Below are 27814 nucleotides of genomic sequence, written 5' to 3' on the forward strand. Positions count from 1 at the left end.
GTCATGTTCATTCAATAATGGCTTGAGCCTGGTGTTGGCGTAGTGGTTAGGGTAGCGGCTTGGGATCCAAAAGGTCCTGAGTTCAAGCCCCGTTGGCCGCTTGAATTAATACACACCAGGAGGTTGACTCAGCCTGTTCATCCTTCCGAGGTCGGCGAAGTGAGTACCAGTGTACTGGGCCCGGTTAGAATAGGTGTACCATACCCCTGCCTCGTAAGAGGCGACCAGGGTTGAGTCAGGAAGGGCATCCGGCGTAAAACCTGTGCCAAATCATTATGCGGATCATAACGGATGATCCGCTGTGGCGACCCCGAACAGGAGCAGCCGAAAGAAGATATATATATATATATATATATATATATATATATATATATATATATATATATATATATATATATATATATATATGTATATATATTTATATATATATATATATATATATATATATATATATTTATATATATATATATATATATATATATATATATATGTATATATATATATTTATATATATATATATATTTCAACGTTTCATTTTGAAAAGTTTCTTCAACGGTTTTGTTGGAGTGCTTGCTTGAGTGGTTAAGGCAATTGGCGAGCGCCTTTCAAGCTTCGGTGGTGATACAGCGGCGCCGTTCTCCACGGGGACATTTCTGGAGTTAGAAAGGCAAAATAAATTAGATGATTACAAGGAGTAAAAAATGTTTTCAGTTCTTACAAAGCAATGAATCACCACATCACGGCAGGATAGCCGAGATGTATGCACGAGGCACCGCTCACTCGAAGCTGTCTTGCCTGGGTTTGAATCTCGACTCAGCGATAAACTGTCATCCCAGTGTTTCACAGGCAGGGTGATTCATTAATCTGTGTGCCTTCTCTCACATGGATGTTAAACTGGATGTCAGATCTGCCAGAACCCCCCCCCTCCCATCTCCCCACCTCACTCCTCTCCTCTCCCCCTCCCCGTTCTTGTTTATGTCTCTGTGTCTCTGTGTCTCTGTGTCTCGCACGCACACACACACACACACACACACACACACACACACACACACACACACACACACACACACACACACACACACACACACACACACACACACACACACACACACACACACACACACACACACACACACCTCCCCCTCTGTTAAGGACTCACGGTTTAGTTTTAGATTTAAAACTGCTTCCTCATAGTGTAGCATGTACGAATCAGATTTGGAGTGAACCGACCGGAGGGTTGCAAAGCTCGTTGCATCTGTGAGCATGCATGCATGCAGGTAGGCAGGCCTTTGTCCGGTCGATAGTGTGGGTTTTAAGATGTTGCTGTTTGGGCAGGCTTTATCGCCCTTCCCTTCCCCTCATGCTGTCTTCCCTTCCCCGCCTCATGCCATCTCCCATTCCCCTCATACTGCCTTCCCTTCCCCTTCCCTCATGCCGCTTTCCCTTCCGCTCCCCTCACGCCACCTTCCCTTCCCCTCCCCTCACGCCGCCTTCCATTCCCCTCCCCTCATGCCGCCTTCCCTTCCCCTCCCCTCACACCGCATTCTCTCCACCTCACGCTGCCTTCCTTTCCCTTCCCCTCACGCCGACTTCCCTTCCCCTCCCCTCACGCCGACTTCCCTTCCCCTCCCCTCATCCTGCCCTTCCTTCTCCTCCCCTCTCACCGCGTTCTCTTCCCCTCATGCTGCCTTCCTTTCCCTTCCCCTCTCACCGCCTTCCCTTCTCCTCAAACCGAATTCTCTTCCCCTCACACCGCCTTCCCTTTTCCGCTCACACCACCTTCCCTTTTCCCCACACGCCGCATTCCCTTCCCCTCCCCTCATGCCGCCTTTCCTTCTCCTCCCCTCACGTCACCTTCCCTTCCACTTCCCTCACGTCACCTTCACTTTCCCTCATGCTGCCTTCCCTTCCCCTCCCCTCATACCGCCTTCACTTTCCCTCATGCTGCCTTCCATTCCCCTCCCCTCACGCCACCTTCCCTTCCCCTTCCCTCACGCCACCTTCACTTTTCCTCATGCTGCCTTGCCTTCCCATCACACTGCCTTCCCTCACCCTCCCCTTCCCTCTCTACCCCCTATGGACACCTCCTGCCGATCTCAACATGCTGTATTAACATACCCCATTTTGTGCAATCCTGTACTACCGCCCCTTCTCCACAAGTCCCACTACCAAACGCAAGTCGTGATCCCCTCCCCTCACGCTTACCTCTTCCCAAACCCCTTTCCCCTGCCCCCTTTCCTCTCTCCCCCATCATCCTCACTCACTCCCCCCCCTTAACATTACCATCAATGAAGCAACGGGTTATATTTACTAGTATGAAATAGGCAAAGCCTAGAAATGAATGAAACCTATCCGAAGAGCCCCTTATAACTACCTTTTAGAACCCATTAGAATTAAACAAGGGGGTTGAGAAAGGTTCTTCTTCTTCTTCTTTTTGGAAGACGTATGAAAGGAAGGACATAGCCAAATATTGAAGGGGCTTCACAGCTTAAAAATCACCTTCCCGCTTTTGTGCGAATGTGCACTCAGGACGAGACGCCATACAATTTTCCAAAGTACTGCTAAACTGGATGTTTATGTTCCGATTTGTGTTCAAAATATAACATTCAATCGAAATAAAGTAGTTCCCCCGATCATAAACTGACGTCTATAGACAGACAATGTCAACCAATTGCCTTACCTCGTTTTTCACTTTGTGCACGCGGGATAATGATAAGTGCCAAGCAGGATCCACATGCTATGCCTCCACTGTTATCAAAACAACTAACCCCTATCCCCTTCCCAAAAGCTTCATCGCACCTCTCCCCCTCCCCCCAATTACACTCCCCATGGGGCTCACACGATCCTTGAAAAGTTTGGTCACGATCAATTAAAGTGGTCAAATTAAGGACTCACGGTTTAGTTTTGGATAAGGTGTTGCATTGTGGTCAAATATATTAACCTTTCCCCTATTCCAAATACCCCCCTTCACCCCCCCCCGCCCCCCTTAAAAATGGCACTCTCCATCGGGCCCCAAATATGTCTGCAAGGTTTTGTGGTCCGACAATGTTCCATTATTAACATATACAAGATATAAGGGAACAGACAGACAGACAAACAGAAAAATGGAGTGTTTGTGGAAAATAAGGACAGCTTTGTGTTTAGGCCATTAGGCCCATAAAACATATGCAACAGTTGCCAACTTATGGTTGTTTGTCCTTGCTCTATCCTTTTAAAATGCTGAGTGGCAAGCAAGCAAACTGCACGGACCATTTTAAAAGTGTTTGTTATGACTTGGCCAGGATCGGGTTTGAACCACCAATCTCCCAGACTCAAAGCAGATGCTCTAATGGCGAACCATTCCGCCACCGAGTCTCAACGCAAGCCCATCTGATGCTCATGTTTCTGAATTATTGGTGCCATTGATCAATCCAAGACGGTGTTGGAGCATTGTGCAATCATAAATAAATTGACTGCGCAGAGCATTGAAGCATGACCGATTCCAGGTCACCCAAAGGTGAATGCCAATCCGAGAAGGAGAACCACGGCAATACAGTTTGCTCCAGCTCACTGAATACGATAAACAAACATCGTTTATGAGATATACAAACACTCAACTACCTACGTGTAATCAAGATCAATTTGGTAAACGTTAAGCTGATGCGCCAGAATGAGGCACCATGCCCATGTGAATAAAACGATAAACTCGGAAAAGCTGAGCAAAGTGGGGAAAGGATCAGTGCAGTGGTGGTGGAGGGAGCAGGATGACGAATGTGAGGCAAGTGTGATGGACGTGGGTAAGACTCACTACTTGTGACGGCAACAGCCATCTGCAGGAACTTGAGCGGACACTGCATGTCTGCCCAGTTCTGTAAAACAACCAAGTGGTGTACCTTGGTATATGCCTGTCCTTCATAAACACAGAACAGCGGTAGGAACCTTTTCAAGGGGTAGCGTTCATACACATGGGGTACAACACGATTGGGAGAAGCTGTGAGTCATAATGGAGCTCGAGATGTTTGATAAATACCGATCAGCAATGCGCTCATAATGTGAGCCAAAGGAAGAAAAAAGGTAAAAGACTGGCAGGAGGATTATATTATGACTTACCATGGCAGAGAGGGCAAGATGTGCAGATAGTAGGGCATATAGACCTCCAGATCCACCCACGAGGGGAGAAGACATGTCTACAACAGAAGCTAGCAAAGAACCTGGCAGGGAGAAAGAAACACAATTAAAATGTGACTGGAAACTATTGGGAATGATAATGTACATCGATCAGTGACAGGAAATCATCGGCCAGTAATGCTGAGAGCTTTGGATTACAAAGAATCTCGGAGAGACAGATATGATCCTGGGGCTCCTCCTCACAGGGGAGAGCAGTACTCCATTGAGTTATGGACAAAAGGCCTTGTAAGCTGTGAGTAGTTTTGATTTTCCGAGGAATGATTTAGAACGAGGAGGATGCTCAGTTTGTGCCTGGCTTTGAGGCAAACCTTATTATATGGTCAGCCCGGAAGAAGAGGTCATGACTGATGCTGATGCCTAAACGTTCAAGAGATTGAACCTCTTCCAGTGACTCAGCATCGAAATAGATAATTGGGTTTGTTTGCCAATCCTTCCAGAGCGCCAAGATGAGAGACTGAGACTTGCCAGGATTGAAAGACGTTGCATTTATCAGACCACAATCGAATAAATTCCAGATCAGCAGAGAGTGATGCAGCTGCCTTCTGCCTGTCATTGGGATGGGGTCACTGCATGACAAATGTAGTCATCTGCAGAAAAGGGAACAGAAGGTTTTCCAGAACATCCCAGAGGTCGACTGCATCAGGGATGAATGAGACCGAGTCCAAGACAATGTCTTTGACCATTCAAGCCTCCACTGGGAGAGGACAGGAGAAGGCTCCATCGAGAGTAGCATTATTATGCATGGTAAAAGTGAGAAAGCCAGGTATGACAGTGGCCTTGCGTGCCACAGGTAGCGATTTCAGTCATTTTAATTGTTTTAATTTTAGTTTTAGTAACAAATTATTTATTTTAGTAACATTTATTTTCACGATTTTAGGAACAAATTTCAAAGCTGAAACAATGTTTTTTTTAAATGTTAAACTGAAGCTTAATGCACCTTATACGTACACAGATAGTTACCTGCCAAAACACCTGAAAAGTAGAGAAGAGCCACAGGTAAAGTGCCATGTGCCATTTCAAGCATGACTCCAATAAACAGCTGCCCGAACACGACGTACAGCAGTTGTGGCAAGCTAGGAGGAAGAGAAGCATTACATAAAAGAAGCATAACACAAAGTGAGAATGCCACTGTTGGAAGAGAGCTTTGAACCTTGAAGTCTCACCCAGGGCTTAATATTTAATGGTGACTTGTGCTCAAAATGTCAACCTTTCGTGTTACAAGCCATATTGTATCCCTGGCTAACATAATGCAGCCATGGTGCAGCATCAGCTCGTAATCACATTCTACAGGCATGCCACTGTGCTGATGAGCAAAGCTTTTTTTGAGTCATGACATCATGATTATGAATCTAAATAATCTGCAATCATTGAACAATGCTGGTGAGCAAAATATTTTTTTTCTTTCATATGACACGAATCAACGCAGAAAAAACTAGAAGGGCACTCGGTAGAGCGCATACCTCTACCACATAATGCCTGATCCACGAGAACATACCGGGCCCAATGCATTTTTGAAATATCATGCTATACAGTGCTCTATCGTGTTTGGCCCTATCTCTTGATGGTGAAGAATCACTTTAAAAATTAAATAACTCTCGTATCCAGATCCAGATTCGGATCTTCATCAAAATCGAATCAACTCGTCGTGGTCACACACCCAACTTGTTCACCAAGTTTCACCCGAATCTATTCTAAAATGTTTGAGATATCCTGCTGACAGACAGACAGACAGACAGACAGGGCAGAAAAAATAGCCTTCGTCCACCTTAGGTGGTGGAAATAAAAAGTGTTGATTAGAATGTGCACTGACCCAGAGTGCAAAAGTGCATAGCTGATGAAACGCCAGGCTTGATGCCGTTGCCGTGGATCATAAATGATGGGAAGGCCTACAAAGCCAACCTCCTGGCATTGGACCAGCCAGGCATCCAGCAGAACACCGCAGTAAAGGTACAGGCACACCTAGCAGTCACATACCACATCCACACAAATTTTTTGTAATCCTCTTAATCCCCTGAAAAAATAAGGCCAACAAAAACAAAAATGCCATTTTCATCTGAAATTATCCATTGACCACATGTTCATTTACCATCTCAACTGGTTTATACCGATGGAGATATTTAAAAAAAAATTTTTGACATTTTCTTTGGCATGTTCATATTTAGATGATTTGTTCTGCTTTATGAATAAAGAAAAAAAAATTAAAAAACAGATATTAATAATAAATTAACGGTCCTTTGGTCTTTTTTCTCGATGACAAAAATATATAAACAAAAAAATATGAATAGTTGGGTGCAGGAAACACGACACCGAAATGCTGGAAATAAAGAAACAGACACTTTGTTATGTAAAGATCAATGGACAGACTGAATGAAATTTACTGATACAACTGTTGTCAAATATGATGGCAATCATAGGATGAATAGTTTAAGCACCTGTTTGGAAATGGAGGTGGGGCTTCTCCCCAAACAATCCACACAATGAAGCAAAAATGGTCCATTTGTTTGTTTGCTCACCAAATACTCTGGCCATCTTGACCAAACCTGGCAGAGTGCTCAGCCCCCCCTCCCTCCACACCCCCAGGGGATGTCCTTACAAGGTTGGCATCATGAATACCACCCGCACTCTCCCATAGAGGGGTGGGGAAGGCAGGGTCCTTCATGAGAAAGGTTCAACCATTCACAGAATCATGGGTGTATAATGTGCAGGTGAAGAAACGGTTTCTGAGTAGCAATGAGATTAAACAATAATGTCGAAGGGAGGGTTCAAAGACAAAAGGCTCGTAATTCTGGCAAGGTACAGAGCAACGTTTTAAAGCAACGAGGCATGGGCATGGCATAATTTTATGAGACTAGTTGCAACACGATGTGGACTACAATATATGGGATCCCTTAAACCCTATATCCTCATACTTCATCCACACCTCGATCCTGTATGACAGACAGCCACACATTTTCCAACAAATAATAATAAAGTAGTGGTAATACATTTCTGATTGTACAGCCAAAGATGGGGGACTATACTGGCCCTCCTCTCAATAATTTAAAAACTCTGTGCTTGTGATGCAAGGGTAGTGTACCTTGACCACAGTCTCAATGAAGGCATCAAAAGGCTTTTATTATTATGCCTCCGTTGACGAAGTCGCTGGAGGCATTATGTTTTCGGGTTGCCCGTCCGTCAGTGTTAGGTTTTCATTCCCGCGGTAACTTAAGAACAGCTGAAGGAATCCGAAGTCAAACTTGGTACAAGTACTGTATGTATAGTAATGACAAGATGAACCGATTAGATAATGGGGTCAAGAGATCAAAGGTCAGAGGTCCAGTAAGGTGAAAATTCTGCTACTGCACTAACTTGTATATCAGTGATGGGATTTTGATCAAACTTGGTACAAATATATATATTATGATGCAAAGAAGAACTGATTCGATTTTGGCGTCAAGAGGTCAAAGGTTAGAGGTCATTTCAGGTAAAAATGTGATACTTGAGAACAACTTTAGAGATTTAAAACAAACTTGGTACAAGTATGATAATGATGTAATAATGTGGGCAGAGGCATATCAGTCGGCATTGCGACGTCGAAGATTGGCATTCGAGTTATTTTTGAGAAGCCTGGTGTTGGCTTCACGGTTAAGGTGGCTGCCTTAGGAACTTAAGGTCTCGAGTTCAAGCTCCTGTCATGCAGTTAAATAACATCAGGTGGGTTGACTCAGTCTGTTGTCCTTCGGAGGTCGTCAAAACGAGTACCAGCTTACTGGAAACAGGGGGCACTGCATCAGCGGCATAGCCACGCTCCCAGAAATGATGCAACAGCCACAGGCTGCATCCGAAATAATAATAATAATAATTTTTTTGAACTTGAGACCAGGTTATACCATTTGTGTTACAAATCACATGGCTGTGGGACAATCAGAGAAGCCGACAACTCAAAATACTTCAAACATCCCCCATAACTCCCCCCCCCACCCTCAATGAGATTGGGTGTACTTCGAGTTTGCTGGAAAATCATAAAAGTGACCGTGAGAAAGTGGTGACTCTTGCATTACCCAGTCGGCCCAAATGTACCTGCAGCAGCGTGACAGTAGGGACAAAGAGAGGAGGTGGACGGCAGCTATAGGCCGACAAAAACTGACGCTGGGGCTCAGGTGCTGGAAGAGTCTGTGCAGCCACCAAACCCAAAGCCCTGCGGGAAAGTCCGAGCCTCAAGCGTCGTCGACCCAACGTCACAGCTGCTAAGAAGCTGCTACTTCGCCGGGAACTCAACTGTCGGAAGAAGAAAATTGAAAGAGGGTGCAAGAAAATAAATAATTGCCTTCTCACAGAATGCATAACATTTTTCTTCCCCTGGTACATTGGGTCTCTTGCATCCCACCCTGCATCCCTGGATGCAGAAGCGTCTTTCGGCATTATCGGCATTTACTGACGGAACAAAGTGGAGGGCCTACTTTTTTTTTCCTGCAAACATGTTAGTGGTCTTTCAGTTTTTTTGTTTGTTTGTTTATTTTTTTTTAACTATCTAGCCTTGCACCTCCTCTCCTCTCCATTATCTACCATTTACCAACCCTATAGAGTGGCAAACATTCATCAACAACCTACTTCTTTGTCTACCTAAGATCAAGCTTGCTAATGACTTCCATAGTCAGCATTACAAAAAACCAGGCTATGCACCTAAAATCCTCATAAAGACATCTTCAAAAAAACAAACACATCCTTTTTGCAATCGTACTCAAACAATTACAACTTCCAAACAGTTGGCAGATTGAATTACATCTCCCGAGTGGCTTCATACCACCAAATGATGTGGACGTGGCCGAGCTGCTTCCACCTGCTCAGATAGATAGCCTACGAGTTAGTCCTTTAGTGGTCTTCACTGTCGATTGTTCAGTGGGTTGGGATGGTAGTGGTCGGGGGGGGGGGGCGAATAGGGTGGTGTTTGGCAATTTTTCCTCTCCCCACTCAACTCTGTGGCATTTCAGCATCCAAAAGGTAATTCGGCTAAGAGTATAAAGAAGCACTCCATCCATATGAGCAAGTTTTTCAGAATGTTCTTCATTCTTCCTTACTGTCCATAATCTTCCCAATCAGGAATGCCATCAATATGTCTACGCCCTGAGTGCTGGACGTGCGCTTTAATTAAAGGTGGGTATGCTGTCTGTTGTTGAAATTACACAGTCAGTCAATGCAATCATGCAAGCACATATCATAGACCGGCTCCCAGTGAGGATTCAATTAAATTAGTGCTTGTCCCACTCTGCGGTGGTCTGACTCACTCTATTAGGCAGACACATACAGGCGTTATCGGCAACAGGCCGACTGCGTCCTTCTCAGCGGTGGGAGCTTTGTGTATCTTTTCCAATCTTGCCCACAAGCTGTTAGTGCATCCTTGTGCCCGGAATGTGGATCGTTTTTCACGAAGTAAAGTCTCTCCTATGCATAGATGCTTTTAGGTTGAGGAAGTAAATTCTTAAGCGCTAAAAATTAAAAATAAGAGATAAGTAAAATAATTAGTAGTACTGTATTTCTGACTTGGCATGCTCTCAGTGGAGTAGAAAGGGCTTTGAGGTTAAAATGGCAACTTTATGGTTGTGGTAAAACAGCAGTGTGATCACCATGGAAACATCACTCTGACATTCTCATTTCAAATGCGGCGCACACGCTTTATGACCGACTCCCTTGCTGGACAGAAGAACTATTGCGCTTTGGCATCCGTAAGGTTTTGAGAAACAATTTTTATTACCTTCAGTAGGATGCACTTCTTTTCGCAATTGGCATGGTGTTAGCAAGGCGTGTTTTTGGCAGTCATACCTGTCATCCCATGTTATAATGGTGTCCTTTTAAAAACTGATGTGAAATACAACTTTGTTAAATGTGTGGTCGGAAACAAAATAAAGAAAAAGAGCAGTCAGAGATTGCAGGACTTGTTTTGTGTGGGGTTTGTGGAGTTTTGTGTGATGGATTTTGAGTGGTATTTGTGTACTGGTGTGTTCCGTAATTAATAATAGACATAACGAGAACTGCCACTTTATAACTGCTGGTAGTGATGACCGGGTCCCAAGACATCCCGCTTTGATCGGACACCTGACCCTGACCCATGATGTATATTATTCAATTGAATTCAGAATGGGATTAAAATTAATTAACTTCAAATCAAATGCAAGACCAAATAGGTACAAGTCCGACATTAATCAGGAACACAAACAAGCAAAAAGCAAAGATGAAGTCATCAGCAGGAACGTGAATAGGATTCGGGTTTCAGCTGCTACTTCTCTACCCTCAAACCCATCCAAGCACAGCCAGGTAGGTGAGCCTTATTCAAAAAAAAATAAAAACAATCAAAAAGAACCCAGATAAAAAAAAATATTTAAATAATTCTGTCTGCCAGACCACCATGCGTCCAATCAGGTTGAAATTGAACACATAGATTTCCCATCACCACTGGATCATAATTTTAAAGTTTTACGTCCTCTATGAAGCAGTTCAAGTGAAATAATTATGTTTAAAGATTTTCTTTCAATCCAATATAGCTGCCAAACCATTTCAGGTCAGGAATGGGAGCATGCGCCGGAGCAGCGCATCACCGCGGAACTCCAGGGGGTACTCCAGGGCGGAAAGTGTCCACACACACTTCCACGTCCACAGACACTTTCTGCCGGTACTCCAGGGGCCTCCATTTGGACATCCCCCAGGCAGATGCCTGGCCCATCCCCATCTCCTTGAGATGCCGATCAATCTGCTGCAGCCACAAGGCACGTGGTTGGCCCGTTGGCCTCCTCCACTCACGAGGCTCCCTTGCTGAGAGAATCTGGTGAGCAGGATCAGCGTCAGGAAAATGAGCCACATGTTCATACAGCAACAGCTGACGCTCACGGACTATACAAGTAACAAATCACATCTGAGTCTCTCAGCAACCACTCGTTGGACACAAAGTTCAACCAGCGAGAGCCAAGGATTTTCCGAAGCGAACTGGTACCAAATGAGTTAATTCTCCTTCTCGGATCCCTGGTCAGAGTCCAAGTCTCACATCCGTAGAGCAAGACTGGAAGCACCAAGGACCTGAAGGCTCCGACTTTCATCCTCCAGCACAGGTACCAGCTGCATCACACCCCATGATCCAGTGAATCCATGACTCCCCAGGCCCGACCCAGATGTCGATTGACCTCCAGCTCACAGCCAGCAGAGACATGAATATCACTGCCAAGGTAAGTGAATCTCTCCTTGACCTTAACATCCTCACCAGAAACAGGCACAGACAACATAGCAGCATCCAAGATATCATTGAAAGCCGGATCTTAGTTTTGACATGGGAAACCCGTAATCCCAATGGCTCCAGTTCCTCGTTCAGCACCTCGAGGACCCCAAAGGGATATCCAGAGTCTCTGCAAAGATGGCTGCATGATCTGCGAAATCAAGGTCAGAGATCTTGACATCCCCAAACGATGCACCGCAGCTTGATCTCTCCGACATCCTCCCCAGAATCCAGTCCATGCGAGTGCTGAAAAGTGTGGGGGTCAGTACACACCTCTGACGAACTCCAGCCACAACTGGAAAAATGTTGGAGATGGTATCACCGCATCCCACAGCACTTTCAATACCAGAGTATAGTTCAGACATCAGATTGCTCAGCTTTGGTGGCACCCCACGAAGACCAAGAATCCTCCAGAGGGCATCCTGATTCACAGAATCGAACGCTTAGCAGAGATCAACATAGGCTGCAAGCAGCCCCTGCCGAAACTCTCCTCTGCGTTTGGTGAGGACACGAAGAGCAAGGACACGGTGAATTGTTGACCTCTTTGGTGTAAAGCCTGAATGCTCTGCGCATTGGTGCTCAACCAGATGTTGGTGAACCGTATCAATAATTATCCGAGCAAAGACCTTGCCCGACACTGAGAGCAGCGTCACCCCTCGGTAGTTGTTGCATTCCTGGCGATCACCCTTCTCTTTCCAGAGAGGGACAATATGGCCCCTCTTCCAGTCAGTTAGGACTATGCCTGTGTTCCAGGCAGAGCGCAGAACTGTATGCAATGACATGAGTGCAGTATTTCCACCAGCCTTGAGAAGTTCAGTGTGGATGCCACAGATCCCAGGAGCTTCACCCCATTTCAACCGGTTCACTGCAGCCTGCATTTCCATAAACAAAGGTGGATCACAGTTGATTGGAGGGTCAGCAATGGGGATAGTAACACTCCTGACATCCAACTCAACAGCTGGTGGATCAGCCTGGTACAGCCGCTCAAAGTAACCGGCCCAGCGGGCCTTTACTTCAGACTCCTCTGTCAAGAGCCCACCACCCTACTCTCTAACTGCAGTACACCGAGAGATGGGCTTGGAGGAACGCAATGAGCGAATTCCCCGGTAAGCAGCATGACCATCACTTGACCACACGTGATGCTCTACCCCTCACAGAATCCTCGCACATAGGCCTCCTTGTCCACCCTTAGCGCACGTACAGTTTTATGGCTCAACTCTCTGAACAGCTCAGTTCTGCCATTAAGCCTGGCCCTGCGACTCTGGTCAATGGTATCCAGTGTCCCTTGAGAGACAAAATTCTTCTTCGCCCTACAGTGAGTTTGGTTCCAAGACATTCACGGGCAACATCAAGGATGGTGGTCTTTGAGGCACTCCACAACTCATATCATCAGTATCTCCCAAAGCACCCAGACCCCCCAAATCCCCACTCAGCCTGTTTGCAAACTCCTCAGTTACCCTCTCATCCTTGACCTTGCCAACATCCAGCTGAGGCTGGGATGGTAACATACACCTAGATTTAAGCTGTAACTTCAGAGTTGCTACAACAAGCCTGTGGTCAGTATTGAGGAACTGAGCACTCCGGAAGACCCTGCAGTTTTGGATCACCGTGAAGCAACCATCAATGAGTACATGGTCAATCGCCTATGCCACACCACCAGCGTTGGAATACCAAGCCCAGCGATGACCCTGTGGGCATGAAATCAATGAACCAGCCACCCTAAGTTCATGACTTCTTGCAAAGTCAAGGAGCTTAGTGCTATTCTGGCTCACAGTTCTAGGTCCATGGGGACCAACACATGTCTCATAACCACCCCTATCAGTTCCAGACGATGCAATGAAATCTCTGAAGACGAGAAGAGTATCTTGCCTGGGGCACTGATCAACCACAGACTCGAGCATGCCATAGAATGTGTCCTTCATGGTGAGATCACTCGCCTCAGTTGGAGCATATACAGAGACCAGAGAAATGACACCCAAGGAGTGACGAATCCTGTCTCATAATACGCTCGTTGATCGGTGTTACCTCAATTTTCATTGAAGTCAGTTTATTGGACATAGCAACAGCAACTCCTTGGGCATGGTAACCATCACAGCGACCAGACCAATAGAAAGTGTAACCACCCGCCATGATCTCGCCACTATCCGGTCTCTGAACCTCAGAGAGTGCTGCAATACCGATGTTCAAAAGCTTGAGCTCAGATGATAACAGAGACAGGTGATCATCCTCTCTTAGAGATAGAACATTCCAGGCACCCACCCAAAGGAACCGCCTCAGGTTAACCCAAGAAGACCGACGTCTGGTGGACGACACCTCAGCACCACCCTGACACACACCACCGCAATCCAACCCGGGAAGGTCACCCTGTGGTTTACCTCCCATCATCAAAGAGTGGGGGTCACGAAGGCTTTGTCCCAATCCCATCATCCAGTGAGCTGCCCGCGAAGTGCAGCTGCACAGGAGGGATTCCTATGGAGTGGGTTTATAGTTTTCTTTGCGTTTTTGGTGTGTTTTTTGGAGTGAAGGGTTTTACGGTGTCTGGAGTGCAAATCCTGCCACCAGCCTCCTAAAAAAAAGTAACCTAACTGCAGGAGGACGTCCGCAGACACAGTTGGGCATCAGAAATGGATGGCCGTTGGCTCACAAGGAGCTCCTCTGCCCTTTGACAGGTTTTGTTCTTCACCCTCCTCACCAGGAAACCTGGTGGGGAGACGGTTTAGTCGCCACCAACCTGACCATGAAATAGGTTAGTACAGGTTTACATGGTACTTGGTAGCAAGCCACAGATCTAATCTGGCTTGACCTGACAAAATATTGCTTGACCCAGACAATGTGACCTATCAGTTATTCGATTTGTGAGGCTGATCTTTGCAAACCACTCTTACCAGCTGCAGAAATTCTTGATAAGGCACTGAACCATCACGTCCAGCCAGTGCCAGCAACAATCCCAGCTTAGCTGGATCTAGGTCTGGACGACGTGAGCGCAAGAGACGCCCCAGTGTTTCCGTGCCCACAAATCCAGTCTCCTCAACATCGCACTGCAGCACAATTGTTTGTACAATGACATCATTAAAGGAACAAAAGAGGGGAGATATGTTATCCTGAAACTCCATCTAAGAGCATGACACAATAGTGTCCAAAACCTTGTGACATCACAACTAAAGTCATGGAAACCCAGATTTCAATGTTCATGCACTGCAAAAAGTCATACATAATTTGCTGGTACAAGTGCAAATGTCAAATGTAACAGAACTCCATAATTTGGAAGAAAAATCATCGAGCCAGATTAAAACAGCCAATGTTTATCCATTTGCACAACCACTTGCCTGATGCCTGGAGACCTTACCTCTCATTCAGTATATACAACTTTTCACAATGCAATTGTGCATTTCTGCATCACCTGAATCTGACGGATAAGCTTGCACAAGCAGTAAGTAAGGAATGATATTTTGCCAAATGTCAAATCAACATGGGATTTCAACGAGAATGACACTCGGTAGAGCACATCCCTCCGCCAGGCTGAACAGTTTACGTTTTGTATCCCACTGATAGACCAGATCTGCTGACCTGAACCAAAATCGAATCAGCTTGTACTTGTCAACGAACCAACTCATCCACCAAATTTGTCATAATCCATCCATATCTTTTTGAAAGATCATGCTATGTATCGTTTTTGGTCCCATTTATCAATGGTGAAGAATCGCTTAAGAATTTTAAAAAAATTATTGTATCCGTATACGGGATCTGGATCTTCACCAAAATTGAATAAATCCTTCTTTGCCATGTATTATACACCCAACCTGTCCACCAAGTTTCATCCGAATCGGTCCACAACTTTTTGAGATATCCTGTTCACAGACAGACAGACAGACAGACAAACAGACAGGGCTGAAAAGATAACCTTCGTCCTCATTTGGTGGCAGAGATAATAATTATCAGTGCCTTACGCATCACGAAACAGGTGCACTTGTCGTTATACCAAATTATAAAATAAATACAGACCACCAATATTTATATTGCCTAAAAAAAAAACTTGTCCCGCTCGCTCTCAAACACCGTGTAGCTGTTACAAATGAAAATTCCTTTCCATCTCCTGGTAAAATCAGTAAGTGCAAGGCGATACAACTTGCACATACAAACAGAGGGGGGAGGGAGGTCAGGCAGGATGACGTGGGACCTCGAGGTACACACACTCACCTCTAAGCTATCTAGCCTGTGTTTGAATCTTGAACTGGCTATAACCTGCTGCCCTGGTGTTTCGCATTCAGGGGGATGTATCAATGCTTGTGCTATCCATCGGAAGGACGTTATGCTGGAGGACCTGCCTGCCAGTACCGGTCGTTGGTAGACATTTCTGTACTTGAAGATCTCAAGCTGTCTTTTGATGAAGAGTTGGTGAGTTGTCGCCAGGACCCTCAATAAATAGTAAATTTCTGCTTTGATTGCTGGGAAGGCAACAGCAAACCACCCACCCTTGGCAAGAGACTGTTTTGGCAGCACGATGCTCTGTCAAGAGTACAATACATTGATGAGGACGAGGGGGGGGGAGGCAGTTTAAAAGTTTTGTACAAGTTTATGTTACATTCCCTGGTACATCTATGTAAAATGTTCAATATGTATGAATGACCTTTTGATGATGTCACCATCACTCCTTCGGCAAAAATGAAGCAAAGTTGATAAGAATGGTCTTTAAAAAGAAAAAAAAGTAACACCAACAGCTTGCTTTTCATCAGATGCCAACGTTATAATGACAAGAGAAAAAAAAAGACAAAGTTTAAGGCTTTGTGATGTAAATATGAGAAATTCCAGAATGCCCTCAGGCCTTGTACCATGGTGCAACAGTATGGAGTGCAAAGGTGAGGTTTTTTTTGGTTGTTTTTTTAGAAGATCTAAGGCTCGTCGAGGAGCTGCCCCACACACACACACACACACACACACACACACACACACACACACACACACACACACACACACACACACACACACACACACACACACTCGGACTGTTTGAGGAGACAAACACAGCCACTGAGCTTGGGGGAAGCTCCATCACTTCCCGGGGCACTCTGAGGACCAGCGATGTCACAACAATGGCGCCTCTTTCTCACCACTCTCAGTGGGGCATTTCCTACTTGGAGGTGGGGCATTCTAAAGAGATTCAGTTCTTTCCAAGGAATACATGTTTACTTTTCATTCCCAAAATTAAGCAGAGGACACTCGAGGTGAAGTCAGATGCCATTTTCCTGTTTATTTCTCAATTGTGAAACACATCCTACCGAACATTACTTTCAACAGTAATGGCATCTGATCTCGGTGTTGCAACCTTGCTCACCTCAAAGATGTCATGAGTTTTATGTACGACAAAGATCCGTCCATCTACAAAACAGCCATGATTGATGCGATAGTAACGTCAAGTTGTATCGTGAAACTCCCTGTTCTGTGGACAGATCTCACTTGAATTAAATTTTTATTTACTTGTGGACAGATCTACATAATTATGAGTTTTTCCAGAGTAGGTTTTTCAAAAATAAATAAATGAAGATTAGCTAAGAGACTTAAATTCCTTTGAAATGCACTTTTTGAGGAACATGCTCATAATAAAATGGGATGATTTCTCAAGAAATGATGGGTTCAGAGAAAAAAAACACATGAACACATTTCAGTGAGTACAATAATACAGAAATCGAGACCAAAATGGTTTTGACATACTGTATTCAAATAGAGGACCAATGGTCCTGTAGCTCACCTGACTGGTTGTCAAAAAGTGGAGTGATGGATGGATCAGGGAAAAAATAAGAGCTGGATTTAGAATACACATTTATTTAAGATCAGGTAGTATTGATGCGATGTTCACAGTAGTACAATTTCCTGCTGTCCTTGAGCCTTAGATTGAGATATTGCCCACTTCCAGTATGATGTCACTTCCCGTTGTGTCAAAATTAACCCTATAAGGTGCAACTCTAAGGTGTCTGTAATTCATATCTTTCGAGATATTGCCCACTTTCTGTAGTTATGACATCACTGGTGGCCATACTATGTTTCGGATCAGCTTATTTTAATGAAACATTCCCACATGTAGTCGACCATATATTTAAAGTTTTGCATTGATTGGTTAAATGGTTTCAGAGAAGATTAATTTTAAAAGTTTTCCTTTCATCCAATATGGCCACCAGACCACATGACCAGTGACATCATTATCAAATTATATTTCCTGCGTGTTTAGTCGATCACATACGTAAAATTTTGCATTGATCAGTTAAGAGGTTTCAGAGAAGATGGTTTTTAAAGATTTTCTTACGATCCAATATGGCTGCCATACCACATGACTGATAACATCATTGTTGACAAACTATATTTCCCTTGGGTAGTTTAACACAAATTTGAAGTTTTGCAATGATGGCTAAGCGGTTTGAGAAGATTGTTAAGTTTTCCTGCAATCCAAAATGGCGGCCAAACTTGATCAAAATTCAAGTACTTTTGGGACCTTTAAACCCTACGAGGACCGACTTATAGGTGGTGGGGAAGATGCCATGAACGGCCGAGTTCTACCACAGCAAAGATCATTTCAACCAAGTTTGGTCACAATCCCATCAGCAGTTTCGGAGAAGAAGCTGCAAGTGTTTATGGACGGACGGACAGATGACGTGCCAAGAAGCTTATATCTTAACAGTTAAGCCACCCCTAAGTTTTTACGTACAGAAGGAATGGAGGAAGAAAAACAAGTGAAAAAAATATATCAAAGCAGAATGAAGGACAGAGGGAAGACTAAGTACCAGATGGAAGCAAACTGTGAAGAAAGATACAAGAAGCTGTAAATAATGTGGATGAAGCACAACTTCTAGCCCAAGATAGGAAACGGTTTAAAGCTGTGGTTTGGGCCTTCTGCTGTTTTGCAGTGGGAAGATAAAAGTGAAGAATTAAGAAAACAGGAAGATAAGGAAGAAGCTAAGAGATGATCTGCTGAGCTTGAAAGAAGGGAAGGGAGACGCATCATGCATACAAGGAAAGGATTTTTGCAAATGTAATACGTAACTGATCCATAAACGGGATACAAAATCGACATTTAGATGTTGGGCAAGTTTACCTTTATATAATGTTAAGTAAAAATGAAAGTCAGTAGAAAAAATAAATCAAGTTGACAGGGCCGAGAGATCGAAAGGCCTCGTCCGACATACCACTGAAGATAGACATCGTGTTCGCAAAAGTTAGTTGTGACCTCTTTATGGTATGTCTGAAGTCTCTGGGATGAGCAATACTTTTACTGTAGCTCATACCTACACCAAACAACAGTAAGTTACATCACAGAATATTTGAGCCCATCTACATATTACATACATAAATGTGAATTTTTGAAAACCTTCACCCTGTAAATGTCCTTTACTTTCATTCCTTCCACACCCTATATTTTCTCCCCCATGCTGCCACTGGTTCTAAGTCAAGTCCCTTCTCCCACCCCCTTTATATCGGTGCATGCCATTGTAATATACAGTGTAAGCTGATGTATGAATTGAGAGGTTTCCCCAATTCATGGAAAGCATTATGTATTTTAGAAAAGACAGTCATGGTGCATTTTTTTGAGCTTGTTCTGCATCATATTTGGATTATGGTATATAAAGACCTACTAAATCACACACAAGGCAGACGTCAAGTCAACCAGATGCGCATTTTCCATCAATTAGTCATTACAGCGGTATGACGTACGGGTGTACACTGACATAAAGCATGGCCTAACAAGTCAGAGGTTCTCCTTTCAATATGCATTTATACCAAAGTTCATTGGGGGTTTCATTCCTCTAAAATCAGTACACTCAGAGCAAACATGTTTTACTTTTATGAACAACGGGGTATCCAAAATCCAAAGGAGTTTTTGACTATATTGTTACCGTACACATGAAATAGAGAAACCATAAAACATTTCAAAAGTTTAAGAATAAGGTTGACTTTTTAGTGTTCCCACCTGAACCATAGGCTCATGATGTGAGAGACCCAGGTTCAAATCCCATATCCGATGCATTTTTGTGGCTGGCATGATAGCCAAGAGGTACGAGCACTTCTCTCTGAGCCATCAAGCCTGGGTTTGAATCTCGACCCAACTATAAACTGTCACCCTGGTGTTTCGCATTTGAGACGATCCATCAGAAGGATGCTAACCCGAAGGACTCATCTGCCTGCACTTGTCATTGGTGAACGGTGAAGTTCCCATGATGTCATTCACGAAGAAGAGGCACCCTCAATTTACAAATTTGTGATCAAATCACCTCCATTCCAGCAGTCAGGCGTGGCCAGCCGATTCTTGAAAGACTCGGGCCAAAGTCGTTCTCTTGCCGACCCCACAAGAAGGCGGGAATAACTTGGGATGTTAAAGAAGAGCAAGAAGAAGTGTGTTTGTTCGTTGTCTACCAGTATCCTTGTAATTCATGTAAAAGTGCAGTGCACCGATTTCTACCAATATCTTTGTCCTGCACAGGCATTTATGAACAAGCTTCTTCACGAGCGGCAGCATTTTACCAGTTAATTCCCCCATTCTGCTCGTATGATAATATTCAACGACAGTAATGTTGAATAATAATAATAATAATAATGATAATAATGATGAAAAAGTCTGTTTATGAACTCAGCTTCTAAAAACGGTGAGCAATGTATTTTTTTTTTCTGAAAGCAGTTTCATACGAAGCAAAACTAACATCAGATTTGTCTGCCCTTATGAACGAGGTAGGGTTTAATTGAAACTTATGATTCACACATGCAGCAAGATGGCACACAGTGAAGGTGTGAAAACAAGACGAACATTAACTATTTCATTCGATTCAAGGAAAAAACAAAACCTTTTTGAAATGAGAATGCAACACCTTTCTACGACAAGAAAGCAGGGGTCTTCCAAATGAAGCAAAGCAATTTACGAGGTTCTACATTTTGCTTTTGAAGTCTTGGCATTAACGGGACATATGGAATCATGAACCTCACCGGACGATTTTATCCTGATAAGTAATGTTTATTAGACGTCTGCTCTGCACATACGTGTTCCGATGCCACTAAACCAGAACTTGTCAAACAAGCATCGAGCTGTCAGCTCACTTCAATCAACCCCTTTCAAGACAAACTCTTAAGATTCCTTTTTGAAAATGTGATCTTCGAAGTACTTGTAAGATTTAAGCATTAATTTTTTTTGTTTTGTATACCAAGTCGAGGCTCATGTAAGAGCCAATACACAGAAACACATAACAAGGCAGGAGACAAGAAGGATAGGATAAGGAAGCACTAAACAGTAAGGAACAAAGACAATAGATCTGTGGAAGGGAGAGGGATGGGGCAGGGTACACAGGGTAAACAACATGGACATTACAGGGACTTTCAGGAAGGAAAACAGGGAATTTGAGGGAGGTGGGCTTCGGGTGGATTAACCACGGAAGGAAAGATCGTGGTTTTGAATGGGGGAAGATAAGAGGTAGTGGTGAACAGCTATTTTGAAGGCCTGGAGGGAGGAATGGGATTGAACAGAGTGTGGGAGTTTATTCCAAAGGTGGGAAAAAGAGGAATGAAAGAGTGAAGGTGAGCAGTGATTCTTTATTTTGGTAGTTTTATCAGAAGGGATTTTTTGGCGGACTTTGAGCGCCCTGAAGAAATATAGGGGGGACAGATCACAGACAGAGCAAGGGGGGAGGGGGCAAGGTCGGAGAGAAGACGGTAGAAGACAGAAAGACCACCAACTTGCCTCTGGTGAAAGAGTGAGAGACTCAAAGACAGCCTCATCGTGGGAGATACCAGAAAGACCACCGACCTTCTTCGCGGGAGACCCAAAGACTCAGCTTCATCGAGGGAGATTCATTTTAAATTCAGAAGTTTACTGCCGTTGATGCTTCTTTTACACCATCATATTTAACACGCTACATTACTTATTTGTGCCTGTTGTTTGTGTCCTTTACGATATTCTTAAAAGCAGCAAGCTTCTTGTTTAGAATGATCTACAATTTTGTTTGATTGCCAGACAAGCAGACAGTAAAAAAAAAAAAATATATATATATATATATATATATATATATATATATATATATATATATATATATATATATATATATATATATATATGCGCATGTGTGGTCAGGACAAAATCAGAACCAAAGTACTGTTAAACTTCAGCTTTGTTTTCAGATTCACGTTCAAAATATAACATTCAACACTTTTTACACTCTTAAACATACATAATTTTTACAACATATAAAATTCTAATGGGTACTCACCATTGAAGATACTACAACTTGCGTGATGAAGATGATGATGAATTAGCTGTGCAGTACTGATGACGATGAAGGTGATGACGATGATGAATGTACTGCACAGCCAGAAAGAGCATTACAGCTCTTCTGAAGGCGCCACTGCATCAGGCGCTTCGTCACAGCCACTGCATCTACGTTTTCCATACGCATGACTTTGTCTACTCTTCTACTGTACACTATGTGCAGTATTTTATTTCTTGTAATATGTTTTAATTATTTATTTATTTTTTTACGTTTTTTTAATTTTGTAGGCAAGAAAATGCCTATTTTACCATAAAAATAATTAAAATAATAAATATATAAAAATACATTTATACCGCAAAATCCCGTGATATAGCGAAAAATCCACAATATAAAATTAGATATGTAAGAGTTAAAAATCCGCGATACAGTGAGACCGTGAAAGGTGAACCGCGATATGGCGAGGGATGACTGTGTGTGTATATATATATATATATATATATATATATATATATATATATATATATATATATATATATATATATATATATATATATATATATATATATATATACACATATGATGTTTTAAGATCCCAGCTTGCTGCACAGAGTAATAAGAAAATCCGTTCTGGGGTCCAAAAAGTCCCCTGTTGTTTTTAGCAGCGTCTCGCGTCGCGAACGCTGCTCATAGAGAGCTCGGCATTGTTTTTCTTCTTCTTCTTCTTCTTCTTCTTCTTCTTCTTCTTCTTCTTGTGAAGACAAAACCTTAACCTCGAGGACTCGGCTCTTGTATATACAAGATCCGGATCTCCTTAAATACTAAGCACATGTACACATCCTCACATTGACGGTGCCTTTTGAGAGCGTCTATCATGAACTTTTAAATATATTCGGACATTTGCTTTAAAGTTTTGAAAAGTTCACGTTACTATTTAAAGATTATTCCATTTATCGTATTGTAATTTTGTAAATACACTATTTATTTCGTAAATACACGATATATCGTAAATACATTATGACGGGTCCCGCTATTGACTTAATCAAGGCACGTGACGAAATATCGGAAGTTTTTTTTTTTTTTTTAAGCCGACAAAACCTTTAGGACGCTGCTCTTGGACACATTTGTCCTTGTTGTTCAGTGTTTTGTAATATATATGATTACTTCACATGGTATTTGTATCGAGAAAGTCCTCCAATATCTATTTCTTTTTATGCTCATGTTTGTTTACTTTATCACTAAAACATCGTACAATCAAAATAATTATGTTTCCTCATTGATGTGAAACTTCAGCAGATTTAATGAAATTTAATGTTTCTCACTTGGAGTCATAAAGGTTCCCTGTTGGTATTTAATTTTCGATTTTATTATCTTGCCAAAACGAAGTTTTTGCAAGATATGTTAGTCAGCTTGTATGTTTTTTTTGTTTGTTTGTTTGTTTGTCTGTAATCACGTATAAAAAATTCTGCAGAGCACAGTTATCATTGGAAATTTTTGTAACTTCGCATATCAGAGGCCTATAGAGGTCCCTTTCAGCGCACAAAATTTTGAAGGTCAAGGTCAAAGGTCAAGGTCACTTTGGCGCAAATCAGGGGAGTCGACGAAACCCTTATTTTTTGAGTAATTTTGATCAGATCGTCTTCAAACTTAATGGGAATATAGTTCATGGTCTGGCGCTCAGCTGATTAATTTTTGGTGGCGATTGGCCTTGACCTTCATATGTTTGTTTGTTTGTTTTTTTGGTCTGTAATTACGTATAAATCACTCTGCAGAGCACAGTTATCATTGGAAATTTTTGTAACTTCGCATATCAGAGGCCTATAGAGGTCCCTTTCATCGCATAAAAATTTTGAAGGTCAAGGTCAAAGGTCAAGGTCACTTTGTCGCAAATCAGGGGAGTCAACGAAACCCTTATTTTTTGAGTAATTTTGATCGGATCGTCTTCAAACTTCATGGGAATATAGTTCATGGTCTGGCGCTCAGCTGATTAATTTTTGGTGGCAATTGGCCTTGACCTTCATGGTTAGCGCCTCAGGTCAAACATATTTGACCCCAAGGTCAATTTTTCAAGTTTTAGGAACCATATCGTGTAGTACCTCAAATTGAACACCTCGATGAGTGCTTTCTAGATATGTCAAGCTTGAGACATTATGACGTCATTTGGTGACGTTATGAGGCAAAAGCATATTTTTTATGGTTACTCTGTAGAACGATTCTCATCGGAATCTCTCGTAGGCAGATATTCCTCAAGGAGTCGCTCCTGGTGGATAGCAGCTCTGTTTACCTCAGTGTGACCTGAAAGAAGTCACACATGGTCACCTTTTGGCAAGATACGGGTAACCCTGCGGGTGACATTGGTTTATATTTATTTTTATTTCGCTTATGTTTGTTGACTTTAATAATAAAAAATCATGTTTAGTCATTGATGTGAAACTTTGGTAGATTTAGTGAAATTGAGTGGTTTTTGAGTTGGGGTCTGAAAAGACCCCAGTTGGTAAGAATAGTCAGTAAAATATGTTGGTAGGACTCAGGTTAAACATTCAGACACTTGTCCATCACATGATCAAATGGCTGTGGAGAAGACTTGAGGAAGAGGGGGAGGGGGGGTGTCAAATTTTCCAACAGTTTCATATATCTTTTTCTTTAACAGACACTATTATCCCACATTGTGGGGTTGGCCGGGGGAAGCTTGGCCCAAATCTTCTTGAACCAGCTGGCCAGGCCTGACGTTTGACTCGTTGGGACAGGAATTTGTAATTTGTTCAGGGTGCCGGCAATGGCTTGCCTACTCTTTATGAAGGACACCATGGGATCTTTAACATCCACCAATGAATGCTGGCAGACGGGATGCCTGTTTAACGTCCATCCGAGGGACGGCACACACATTGATCAATCACTCTGCCTGTGAAACACCGGTATGACAGTTTATAGTTGGGTGGGGAAGCAAACCCAGGCTAGGCAACTTAGAGGGGGGTGTGCGTACCTCGAGGCCATCCTGCCAGCCCTACAGTATGGGTATGTATGTGTGTATATTTTTACATATATATATATACATATATATACATATATATATATATATATATATATATATATACATACACATACACGTACGTACACACATACACAAACAAACACACAAGCCTTAAATTTATTCATTTCATCGATATAAAGCAAGTTTTACTCAGTAATTTGTACTAATGGTCAACTATTTGTTTGCAGGAATGAGTTACTGGGTCTTGTACGACAGTTAACTATGCCTCGAACCCAAGCACACGACCTTTCCTATTTTCAAAGCGGACGAATTGTTGGCAAATCAGAAGATGGACTCAGCCAGCATCAGATTGCCCAGAACCTTGGCATTCTGATTTCTACGGTCAATCAGGTGATTGCGCAATTCACCAGCGAAGGCAAGGAATCCACAGCTTCCTGTTCTGGTCGACCTGGGCCCTCATAAAGGTGTCTTTGAGCTGTCAAGCGGATCCATTGAGAAAAAACTCCCCGTTGCAAGGCAGCAGATGTTGCAGAGGATGTCCAAATTAGCTCAAGAACTGCCGTGCGGTCCTTTCATCAACTGCTATGGGAGAGCAGCTCGGAGTAAACCTTTTCTTAGACCGGCCAACATTCAAAGGAGAAAGAAGTGGGTTGACGAGATGGCCACTAGTCCCTTGGAGTTTTGTCAAACTGTCATTTTTTCAGATGAGTCCAAAATTGCTCAATGTTCTGACAGTGGACGCGTGTGGGTCTGGAGACTTCCGAATCAAGAGTTCTCTTTGGATCAATTGCAGCCAACTGTCAAACACGACGGTTTTTCAGTGATGGTGTGGGGAGCAATCTGGAGCACGGGTCGGTCAGACCTTGTGGAGTGTGTTTGCAACATCAACTCTTCGATATAAATTTCTATCCTTGAGGATGGATTTCTCCCCGTCTTCTCCACTAGTCAGATGGTCAAAAACAACACTCTGTTCATGGAAGATGGAGCTCCATGCCACACTGCAAAAAACACCAAAGAATGTCAGAACAGAAATGGGATCAAGCGACTTCCATGGCCAAGTCAATCTCCTGATATGAATCCCATTGAACACCTCTGGGACATATTGGATCGAGCTGTGCGGAAAAAGTGCAGGAAACCAACATCACGGGCAGAATTCCTAAACCCTTTGCATGAAGCCTGGGAAGAAATCCCACAAGATAAAATTTTGGAACTCGTTAGTTATATACCTGAAAGAGTAAAAACATTGAAATCTGCAAATGGCAAGTCTACCAAATACTAGTGGATGTATTAAAATGGATCAAATATACTTCAAATGTTCAATAAATAAATTCTGTAAAAATCATGGTGTCGACTTCTGTGAATGCACGCGCACACACACACGCTTGTTCGACAGGATTTTAGTTGTCCACTCTGAGTTTGATTCATGATATGGCAATAAAGCGTCCGATTGGTGTTTCATAGGCAGGGGGAACATCACGGAGTACGCCATCCCTCAAATGTATATTTAGCGGGGTGTCCATCTATTAGAATGAGTTGGTGCAAGTTAAAGATCCCATGAGATCATTTGTGAAGAGTAGGTGAGTCGTCACCGGCACCCTGAACAAATTCCACTCTTCATGTGCAGGGGCACTGCATCAGTTGCACAGCCACACCGCAATAATGAGTGATGCAACCTGTGAGCTGAACACAGAAATCAATTCCAATCAAATGTAGCGTATGCATTCGCCAACACCATCAGCGAGTCTGAATAGTCTGAATCAGTGTTCGTGCAGACAATGTCAATCAATGGAGAGACATCACCAACAGGGACACCTGACATTGGGTATTGCGTCCACTTGTCCTACAGCGTACAGGTACAGGTACAGGTACAGGTACAGCGTCTCAATTAAACAGCAACCTGTCACTGGTCGTTTAAGAGTTTGTATCCTGAGAGTGGGTGGTCCTTGAGGGTCTTTCCAATTATTGTGGGATTTTTTTTTTGGAGGAGGGGAGCAGTACGTAACCCTACCTCAGAGTTTCAAATATGACCCTGACCTTCCCCCCCACCTGCATCCTCCCCCCCTGCATCCTCCTCCCCCCCACCTGCATCCTCCTCCCCCTCCCCCACCTGCATCCTCCTCCCCTCCCCCACCTGCATCCTCCTCCCCTCCCCCACCTGCATCCTCCTCCCCCTCCCCCACCTGCATCCTCCTTCCCCTCCCCCACCTGCATCCTCCTCCCCTCCCCCACCTGCATCCTCCTCCCCTCCCCCACCTACATCCTCCTCCCCTCCCCCACCTGCATCCTCCTCCCCCTCCCCCACCTGCATCCTCCTCCCCCTCCCCCACCTGCATCCTCCTTCCCCTCCCCACCTGCATCCTCCTCCCCTCCCCCACCTGCATCCTCCTCCCCCTCCCCCACCTGCATCCTCCTCCCCTCCCCCACCTGCATCCTCCTCCCCCTCCCCCACCTGCATCCTCCTCCCCTCCCCCACCTGCATCCTCCTCCCCCTCCCCCACCTGCATCCTCCTCCCCCTCCCCCACCTGCATCCTCCTCCCCCTCCCCCACCTGCATCCTCCTTCCCCTCCCCCACCTGCATCCTCCTCCCCCCACCTGCATCCTCCTCCCCCTCCCCCACCTGCAACCTCCTCCCCCTCCCCCACCTGCATCCTCCTCCCCCTCCCCCACCTGCATCCTCTTCCGCATCAAAGCGCAATTTACTGACATTAACAAGTCTTCATTTATTATGTGGTACAAATGTGATAAAATATAAATGATGGAAATAAAGTTTCATATCGGGAAGAGCGCAGGTATGGCGCTGGGATATCGCTTCGACTGTGACGATTACTCGATATCGAGACCGTCCGCACAGCAGAACCAGCACAGGTCAAATGATACACGTGTCGTACATGGAGTACGAGGATCAGGATTCTTACCTCATCTCGAATGAGCTGCAGCAGAGAATCGTCGTGCATGGCGGACGAGGCTCCGCTCAAAGATCTGTTCGTCCTCTCCCTCTCCCTCTCCGCCCGCACATTACGATCTAGAAACCTTCTTCTTCTTCCTCCTCCCTCTCTCCTTGCGCCGCCTCACCTTACACCAACATTTCCCTCATTTTTTCATCCTCCTCTTCACAAGCCGATCATCCCTCCTTCATTCCTCTCTTCCCCTGTGCAGCTCCATCACATTTCCTCTCACGC

At 43.9% G+C, this 27814-nt stretch overlaps 1 protein-coding gene across 4 annotated transcripts in view; it reads right to left on the minus strand.

The window, feature by feature from the left end:
* The window catches only part of RHBDL3 (rhomboid like 3), a 44107-nt gene extending 16293 nt beyond the window's left edge, over nt 1-27814 (minus strand). For 2 of the 4 annotated variants that reach the window (XR_015051971.1, XM_085858187.1), the window contains exons 1-7: nt 27551-27814; nt 14293-14445; nt 8227-8424; nt 5978-6126; nt 5128-5240; nt 4090-4190; nt 3788-3848 (exon numbers count right to left, since the gene is read on the minus strand). Coding sequence is in view for 3 of the 4 variants with exons in the window: in XM_085858187.1 (XP_085714313.1) it covers nt 3788-3848; nt 4090-4190; nt 5128-5240; nt 5978-6126; nt 8227-8424; nt 14293-14445; nt 27551-27589 (814 nt within the window). In the remaining variant the exon portion in view is untranslated. Of the gene's footprint in view, nt 1-528; nt 654-3787; nt 3849-4089; nt 4191-5127; nt 5241-5977; nt 6127-8226; nt 8425-14292; nt 14446-27550 lie in introns of those variants that run through there. The other 2 variants (XM_085858189.1, XM_085858188.1) reach the window with 2 other exon arrangements.

The sequence above is a fragment of the Eptatretus burgeri genome, chromosome 15, assembly GCF_056783735.1.
Source record: "Eptatretus burgeri isolate ZD-2024b chromosome 15, Ebu_testis_v1, whole genome shotgun sequence".
NCBI classification, from domain to species: domain Eukaryota; kingdom Metazoa; phylum Chordata; class Myxini; order Myxiniformes; family Myxinidae; genus Eptatretus; species Eptatretus burgeri.